The following is a 9,544-nucleotide window of genomic DNA, read 5'->3' on the forward strand; positions in this document are numbered from 1 at the left end:
GTGTTATAAGTTTTTGATTGCTTATTTAAGTACCTCAAAGTCAATGTGTCCATAGTCTGATTCTTGCAGGAAATCAGATAGTAAATAAAATTTTATACATACAAGCATTATGGATACAAAAAATTCATAAAACCATAAATCCATAGACATTTACGTAGCTGAGAGTGAAATACAGTGAAATATAGATTATCCTGACAACCTTCATCACCAATTAGACCGGAATAATCGAGGTTCTACTGTATGTCTAGGCTCCGCTCCATCTCTACAGAAAGAAGAACATTTTTGATGCAGATTCATGATATTATCAATTCTATTAGGTATACCTATGTAATGGACGACAATGGAATCATTGGACATTTAGTCATCCAGTGGTACCCCAAGAGGTACAAAACGTCCGCAAGGTGGACCTTGAGGCCGCTGGATTGATGAAATGATAAACTTCGGCGGTAGTACGTGGCAACGCAACGCACAAGACCGAGAGAAGTGAAATCCGCTTGAGAAGGCCTTCATCGAGCAGTGGATAGATTCAGACTGATGATGATGGAATGTATGACAATAGAATAATAAATTTTTCTCTGTTAATAAACAAAATAAAAAGAAATGCATAACATTTGCGTATAATTCAATTGGCCTATTATTAGATAATATCGTGCGGTTACTGCCAAAAATTGGCAAGTCGATAATTTAGGTATTAAGAGTTAACAACGGATTATGTGTCTATATATAAATATGTATGCTAGAAAAAAATTCAAGATTATCCGCACAAAAGAATAAGGATTATGCCTTATTTTAGAGGACATGTTAAACTTTTGCAATTACTCCATAACATGACTTTGAGACTTAAACTTTTGGCAATAGCCCATGATATATATATGACTTGTTACGCTTTTAGGCATATATTATAATCATAATAATTAAAAGAACAAGTAACTATCACTGACTTTAAAACACTCACTGTGCTATAATAGTATAAGAGATGGCATATATTATATTTGCATGCATTATATTGATAAAATAGTTGGTAGCTTGTCCTAAAGGTCATTTTATAATACATACATGAACTCTGTACACTACTTGACGAGCAACAATAAATTATCCACTTACATTTTTTTTTAAATATCGAGCCCAGTGGCAATGATAACATCGTCTGTATAAGTGCAAACTGCAAAAGTGACAATTTTCAAAAAATACATTGTTTCTGTTAAACATGATAAGACCGTTTGGTTGAAGTATGTATTAAAATTATAAAAGTGACTTAGACTGATTAGTTCAATACCTGCAAAACCACGTATGAACCACATCACTGAAGAACCGTACTCAAATTAAGCGAAATAAAACTCACGTAGTAACAAGATTTCCGTTTTTTTTTTAACAATTTTATAAATGGTTCATTCACAGTATTGCACTTATACAGGTGATATTATCTTTTCCAATACAGAAGAACTTCAATTATCTATTATTTATTACGAATTTGAAATGCAAGTTGCCTGATTCGTCCGGATAATCGAGTTTCAAGTTTCAACTGTACATAATTTCTAAATTAATTTTTAATAAACCATTTCTTTTATTCAACGACTAATTCACAAGATTTGAGAATGTAACATTCCATTATATTGAACATAAATAACTTGAAAACACCTTAGATATATACCCACTAGAAAAAATCACATTTCCGGACCATTTCCATCAGGCGGATGTTGGTTAGTAATTAAGGTAATTAATATTCCTTGATTTAAAACACAAAAACCGATAGTCAATAATAACGCAATTTGATAAGCATTTCATGTAGGACCTACTAGTTAAAATTATCGCAATTATGTAGGAGGCTCGTAGCTTAATTGGTTAAAGCATATTGGCACGATACCCGTGGATATACGAGTTCAATTCCCGTCGAGCATCGTATTTTTTTCAAATGTGAATTTTTCTAGTATAATATATCTGAGGAGTTTTCAAGTTATGTATGTTCACTAAATTAATTCTCGTCAGTAAGATAGTAAGTGATAAAGATGACATAATTTAGGCCATAATGACACAAGTGACCATTGCTAATATTTAGTATTATGTGAATTTTAAATCATGGGTTTTTTAATTTAAAATATTTTTCCATCTGCTGATTTGATCTGTCAAATTCATGGACAACATGATGAAATATTGAACACCAAAATCATTTGCGTGGTTTTGTCTTTTTGTTGAGTTGTATGATGCAGATAAAATGTTTACATATAAGACATAAATGCCATGATAGTCGATATGGCCATGTACATTGTGGTCACCATGCCGACGGTGAAGGCGATGACTCGTGCGGGCTGTGGGACGACAATCACTGCGTACACCAAAGTGTGAATGATTCTTGCAGCGGTGAAAATCCTCATGAGCATGATGGCCCAAGCCGCATTGGGATTCGTCAGTAGATAAATGGCGCACACCACTAGAAACACGGGAATGTTCTCCAAGTCGTTCAGATGTGCCCTGAAATAGTACAGTGGAATTAAATCAAAAAAAGTACAATAATAATTAGTTAAAAAACACTCACGTCTACATTTTGCACATCTAAAAACACACTTGTAAAATCAGTGTCAATCTATGCCATTACAAGCCGGATATTCAACTAATTAACTATTGTCGTTATAATATAACTATGCCGTAATTAACTATTGCCCAATGTTGGCAACAAATGAAGGAAAAGATTTAATTAAATTTCACATATAAATGAATTATTATATTATTCTTTTTTTTAATACTTCAACAGGTCATGCGGCCCAATACACAGTATTGCAGTAGTAGAAGTGAAACAATCACATAAACATCCAGGATTTGAGGAAATCACATAAATGTATTATGAGCTCGAAACTCCTGGATGAGAAACTAGTGCTTTTACGTGAATACAGTCTGTATGATGGTTCCATTGCACTTGTTAATCATCTACATCAGGGGTTCCCAACCGCGTGCCCGCGGGCACCATGGCGCCCGCGGAACGATTCGTATGTGCCCGCTACTATTCGACAGAGACAGAATTTTCACGCTAGCCTGACACACGCAGAAAACCCGAAGTGAACGAACGCCACGAACTGAGCCGATGAACGCCGAAGCACGTGCTCGTACCGTCGTACCGTACTCGGCGATCATCGGCTGAGTTCGGGTTTTCGGCGTGTACAAGGAGTGATGTCCAAATAGCATTCCCCGCCTGGAACCGCGTTGTTGTCATTGTGATTGCGATTGCTGCCCCGTTCGGGTCGCGACAGTTAGCTAGGAGACATCTTCGTCTGACGAAACACGAATTAGGAGTTTTGATATTCCTTCTATATAGTTCTAAAATGAGTGGACCGAGTAAAAGACAACGAACCTATAATTTTAACACTGACTGGGACGAATCATATTGTTTCTTTAATGTGAAAAATAAATGCGTCTGTTTGTTGTGTGGTAGTAGTATTGCAGTGCCTCACCGATGAGCATCTTTATGATTGTTTGCAAACAGGATTATCGTCATACTCTCCTAATTATGAGGCACTGGCCAATGATATGCAATGCCAAAGATCACATTGACATATTGATATTCTATTTTTTTATAAAATGTTTTCTTTGTATTTGTGTTTTTTGTTTACTTTGTTTACGTTTTGTAAATACATTTCTCTGTGTGTATGCAATTTGAATAATAGTTTTATTATTTTGAAGCATTTTTGTTTATTATTTATTAATAAATTATGAATATAAGAAAATAAATTATGGGAAAATGAGAAGTTATGGAAGGAGTTTGTCGATTAAAAATAGGTGGTGCCCGCCACCCTACCGATATTTTAGAATGTGCTCTAGAGTACAGAAAGGTTGGGAACCCCTGATCTACATCAATGGAGTATTTATACAGCAATTCACAAGGATTTAGGATGGAAAGTTGGCTAGATGGAGCTATTGAAGAATTGTTGGTATAAGTCACCCCCATCCCGGGCATATTTATCTAGCCAGCACCAGCATGAACTTAGTAACAATGCGACTTCGACGAGCCGAAATCAGTCGTATAGATTTTGACAATATTAATATTTTTTAAATGACGTAAGTATCATGGCATCTTATATTTATAGTAGACAAATGATAATTATTATTAATAGAATTCACATGACTTATTAAATAAAATTTGAAAGTAATTATTACAGAAAAACCAAACAATCATCTTCATACATAATAATATTGTATTAACAATTAATGATAATAACTGATAACTAATTACAATATTGACATAATGCTCTAAGAAATAATTTCATAATTAATAACCAAACTGTTTAAATTTGTTTTTAATGTAGAAGTAAGTATATTATTATTATTTATGCTGATACATATTAAAAATACCACATGTTCTTAAATGTGTCAGGTAAATAATTTATTGATGTTAAATTTTTAGGGTTTTTTCACTCAGCCGGCTTTGAATTTATTGTCATTAAATAATAAGCCCAAACTGGCTTCAAAGGCTTGATCTATGTCAACTGGTTTTCGCATTACCATTTTATTGATAAGGTATTGTGATTAGACACGTCTGTTAATCATTTACGTCTCCTCCTTGACATAGAATTCAGATTTGATATTGAATTTGACTGAAAGATTTTTGGGGTCTAACGCGCAATGCGCGCATGGGGTGGCGGTGCAAATCCGTGTAAATTTTTTGAGCTGACTAAAATGCAACGTGATCTAATACTGCAGCTGCAGAGCAGAGAGTGTGAGCATCTAGGCTTTCTGTAAGCCTCGTAAACCCCTCGCCAATCTGTCAAGATTGGAGAGAGGTGGCACTGGAAAGCGCCTCCTCTTACAGATAAAACGTGAAAGAAGGCTTAAATTTTCATTATATTTGCCTAGGGTTCTGCACAACTTGGGTTAACAATATTTGGCAACATGGACGGTTAATCCTGTGACACTTTTAATATGATTGGTGAATATGAGAGGAGATTTGTTTATTACCCATTGGTGATAATCTGTAATTTCAATAGTCAAGTTTGTTCCACAGTTTATGATATGGGTAATTTGGTTACATTACCTTCTGACACGTTCCACATCTTCATCAGATCGCACCTTAGAATTTGGCTGGAGAGCAATATCTTCCGGACTCGTAAACACCTGTAGCAAAAAAATCAATCGTCTATAATTAAAAACTCAAAAAATATTTATATACCTACTTATTCTACAAAGAAAATTTTTTCAAGGAATCATTGCAATGCGAATGCAAAAAATGTACGTTTCCATGCAGTCGTTCCCTGATATATGATATATTTCATCCTCATAAATTTATAAACGTGAGTGACAAATGGAGAAACTGTGGTGGTGATAACGACAAAAAGAAATTAAGGGGTCTCTTTTTACGATCGAGATAAACATGGAAATAATTAGCCGTCCGAATCGTTTGCTTCAATCAGCCGTTCGTACGACTTAAGCTGGTCCACGATAGAAATATATCTTCAAAATTGTTTTCAAAAGACACAGCATAACAGTAGCGATGGGTGGAGGTAGGCTGTTAAGATCTGCCATAAATAGTGCACATTAAACTTTGTTAGTCATACGTATTTGTTTTTATTGAACTAAGAATAAAATTTACACATGGTGTTGGTTAGTTTTTAAAAATCAATTAAACCCTGCTTAACCAAACCATAATAGTTTTGGTATACTTTGGGCGATATGACAAAATTGTGCACACTTTTTCATTCATACTTATTTGTTTTCTTACATAATTGTAATGTTTGTTCATTTTTTTTTTAAATTCATTAAGGTCCTGTCAAACCAAACTATAATTGATAAAAAATATTATTCTATCTATAAAATATTCAAAGTTATGACGAATGATGTAATTGCATAATTTTAAATATTTTATGGCTAGACGAGTATTTTTTGGCTATAATATATTATGGCTTGGCTTTGCAGGGTTTAATTGAATTTTAAAAACTAACCAACACCGTCTGTAAATTGTAGTATTATTTCAATGAAAACTAATACGTATTACTGACAAAGTTTAGTGTCTACTATTTATGGTAGATCTTAACAGCCTACCTCCACCCTTCGCCATAGTTATGGATGAAATGGAGATATTTTTTTTATGAATAATTGATAAACATAAAAAAGATGAACCTCTGAGTTTGTCAGTTAAGACTCAAATTCCATCAAGTACCATTGGTCGATAGTATTAATATTATTAAGGCTCTTAGTTTACATGAAGATTGGAAGACTCGTTTAAAAGAAGATTCTAACATGGAAGTTCAAGCAAATAAAGGCTGACTTATTTGAATTAATGACAAATTTAAACTGAGACATTCTTTACATAATATTAAATTCACTGGAGAAGCTGCCAGTGCAGATAAAGAAGCTGAAAATGAATTTATTTTCTCATTGTTCAAAATATTTTTAAATACACTTTTTGATGTTTTTTTTTTACATTACTCTACTTTGATACATTCAACATTTGTACACATTTTCAGGAACCAATTATTTAGGAAAGTCGACGACTGCCTGTACTTCAATTATAATTTGACTAAAAATTCTAATTTAGATTATTACAACCCAATGGATGTATTGCCGTATTGGTCTCCTCGGGGAAACATCTCCACTCCCCTCTATATGCCACTCCCTTCCTCACGGGGATAATATGTCTCTTTTGTTCATCCACCTTCTATTTATGTCTCCAATTACTTAAAATTTTAGCTTCCGATTTTTTTAAGTTGGCTTATATCTACATTTTTGCAAATTATAAGAATATTATGTGCACACAATAGGGGGGTTTTTAGGTCAGGATCCCCCCCAGAAACAGAAAAAATACAAAATATTTAGGTAAATGGTTATTCTTCTTTGTCATCAGGACCTCATGACTGAGAATCGTGACCCGGATGACGTGACTGTCAAACAGCCTTCTGAATGGGTTGACCCCACTAATTGGCATTCTATGACATGCAATGCCTGATGTGGCATGTTTAAAAGACAAGATAGCGCGGATGACACAAATGAACACTTAACGATCCTAATAATTATGACTGTTAAGCCACGCGCTTTCGACAGCTCACAATAACACGTAGGTGAACAACCTTAGTTATACCTACAGGTATGATGTTTATCGCTCGACTGAAAGTGTGGAGTGTTTGGGCATGATGAATGTACCTGGAAAAGTGCAGTATTCTGCAGTTGAAGCTATGAGAATCTATAAGAAATAGGCGGAGTAAATGTGGCACCTGCTAGATTTTGTTAACCACACACCCTCCCCTGCCTTAAAAATCAATAAAAAAATATTAGTGTAGTAAAAATGTCTAGCTAGATAAAATTATAATTCTTCAAAAGAGTTTCCTACTTTCTACACCCTACTAATACTTAGTGGGGTAATTGTGCCGCAGAGGTGGACACGAGCTTTTATATATTTTTTTTACAAAAACAGTTTATTCCATGTAGACAATTATAATAAATACCTTTTTCTGTCGGCGCATCGGCTTTTCGATCCGATAATTGTTAATTGAAAATTTGAAATTTTCATATATTTTGATACACCATTATCACAAACTATGATTATATGAGGTAATATTAGGTTGGGGTAGGTTAGATTAGGTTTGGTTTGGTCTAAAATGAAAGTTGTAAAATATCATGTCCACCTCTGCGGCAGATTTATCGTATTTTTTTAAATAATTTCTAGTTTAAATAATGAAACATTATAATTATTATATCAAAATCAAGAAGAAATTGAAGATTGTGTTCACTTACTCTTTTAGCGAATCTCTGCCTGGCAGTCAGAAAAGACATAACCAGCATTTTGATGGAAAGAATTCCAGCATAGAAAATATACGCATTCCATGCTGGATTATTAAACGAAATGATGTCACTGACGTTAACCATTTTGCTTGTTTATATTTTGTAAAATGACACTTGACAGTATCTTATCTATGGTTGACACACCGACGAATCTTTTCAGAATAAAAGAAAACACGAAAACAATATATTCAAAACAAACAGTGTTACCATTTTTTAGTCACCCCAATGTTGCAAACTGTAATATTTATTGAAGGTGAAAAATATTACTAATTAATTGTGTATAAGTACAGCAATTTTTTTTCGGCGGTAGAGTGTCTACAAACAGCAAAGACACAGTCTAATCTCTTTGACAAACTATCATAGCTGACTTGAAAGTGAAAAACAAAAAAAACCTCGTCTTCAGACGGGCATGTTCATGATTATGCTCCTCTTCCATTGGCACGCAAGGTAGGCAATGTACCTACCTAAATAACACACAAATTCAGGATTATCGGAATACAACGTCTGTGGACTTTGCAGATTTGGGGTGTTCCACGTGCTAAAATCGTCTAACTTTCACGCCAATAGAGCAGGGGCATTACATCCACTGCTGTATAAACTTAGGTAAGTAATAATAATAATAATATAAGTACATAATATAAGTTATTTCAAATAATATTATAACCACTTTATCAAGTTACATACACAACAAAATACGAGTAAAGTAAGTTAGTACCTCCTACCTATATTGGTATTTTTGCATGTATGCAGGGCTTTTTTGTAATGTAACGCGGTGGAACAGCATTCTGGCACCTTTTTTCATGGTATTTTTGACGTTTCAAAAGCAATTAGACGAAACAATGTTCGCACTTACATAGTACAAGTTAATTTTCCTGAATAATTTCATATAAAAAGACATTATGACGTCTGATATTATATGCATTCAAGTTAGTGAATGCGAACGCGAATTTTCGCAAATGAATCTAATAATTATTAGGTAGGTACCCCAACAAGAGCTTCGTTGAAGACCAAAACAGTTTCGGGACTTTTGTTTATCAAACTCGTTGATGAACACGACTTTTGTTCATCAAACACTTTTCGATCCTTCAAAATACGTTGATCGGTAGTTACCTACTCAGTGGAAGACATTCGGCAATACCGCTATATAACGTTACCTATTAAAAGGAATCGAAACAATTTGCCAGACGAAGATTGGAAATCACCATGGGCCCCACAAAATAGGGGCTGACAGGGCTCTAGCCTGGGGAATTGACCAGATAAGTGAGATAAACGCATATCACAAATTTGCTCTAATCGCAAAAAATCGCCTGCGGCGCTAATTTCCTTCAGGCGTATTAACATTTTAAAATATGCGGTTGTGTAATTGTATGCTTTGGTTAATATACTGAATAATATACTTATCCTTAATTTTACCTCGAATACAATTTGAAAAACGCTACTATTGAGCGTCACACTGCCTTTTCCTTACCTTTACCTAAGTGATAGGTGGGGGGCCCGCCAAAGATCCAGGACTGGGGCCCGCTTCAGGATGCGGGGGCCATGGAAATCACTATAAGTATATATACTTTTATTCAAATATAATATGATGTTTACTTAAAAAAGTTGGTTAAAAAAATGAGTTCTGTCACCTTTGTTTTTTTTTTTAAAAAGCCCTGCATGTATGTAAGTACTAGGTTAGGTGTATGTGGAAAGGTATGTTATATTTTTAATTTGCAAAAAGTAGCCAATAATTTACAAAAAAAAAATGCTCGTCGGACCACTACGTCTCTAAACCTGCCATGCC

At 34.3% G+C, this 9,544-nt stretch overlaps 1 protein-coding gene across 1 annotated transcript; it reads right to left on the minus strand.

Moving 5' to 3' along the window:
* LOC147071130 (microsomal glutathione S-transferase 1-like) lies at positions 1-7,924 on the minus strand. Its single transcript, XM_085948099.1, has 3 exons — positions 7,714-7,924; positions 5,021-5,100; positions 1-2,469 (listed from the first exon to the last, which is right to left on the minus strand). The coding sequence occupies exons 1-3, from the start codon at positions 7,843-7,845 to the stop codon at positions 2,217-2,219; spliced, it is 465 nt and encodes a 154-aa protein (XP_085804225.1). The 5' UTR covers positions 7,846-7,924; the 3' UTR covers positions 1-2,216.
* Positions 7,925-9,544: the final 1,620 nt, after the last annotated feature.

Source organism: Rhyacophila brunnea, unplaced genomic scaffold (assembly GCF_057557595.1).
Source record: "Rhyacophila brunnea isolate RB1 unplaced genomic scaffold, BYU_Rbru_1.0 scaffold_20, whole genome shotgun sequence".
Classification (NCBI taxonomy): domain Eukaryota; kingdom Metazoa; phylum Arthropoda; class Insecta; order Trichoptera; family Rhyacophilidae; genus Rhyacophila; species Rhyacophila brunnea.

Coding starts and splice junctions, on each gene's coding strand:
- LOC147071130 (XM_085948099.1), bottom strand. CDS start 7,845: ATGGTTAACGTCAGTGACATCATTTCGTTTAATAATCCAGCATGGAAT. Junction 5,101..7,713: donor GGCAGAGATTCGCTAAAAGA/GTAAGTGAACAC, acceptor TTTTTGCTACAG/GTGTTTACGAGTCCGGAAGA. Junction 2,470..5,020: donor GATGTGGAACGTGTCAGAAG/GTAATGTAACCA, acceptor GTACTATTTCAG/GGCACATCTGAACGACTTGG.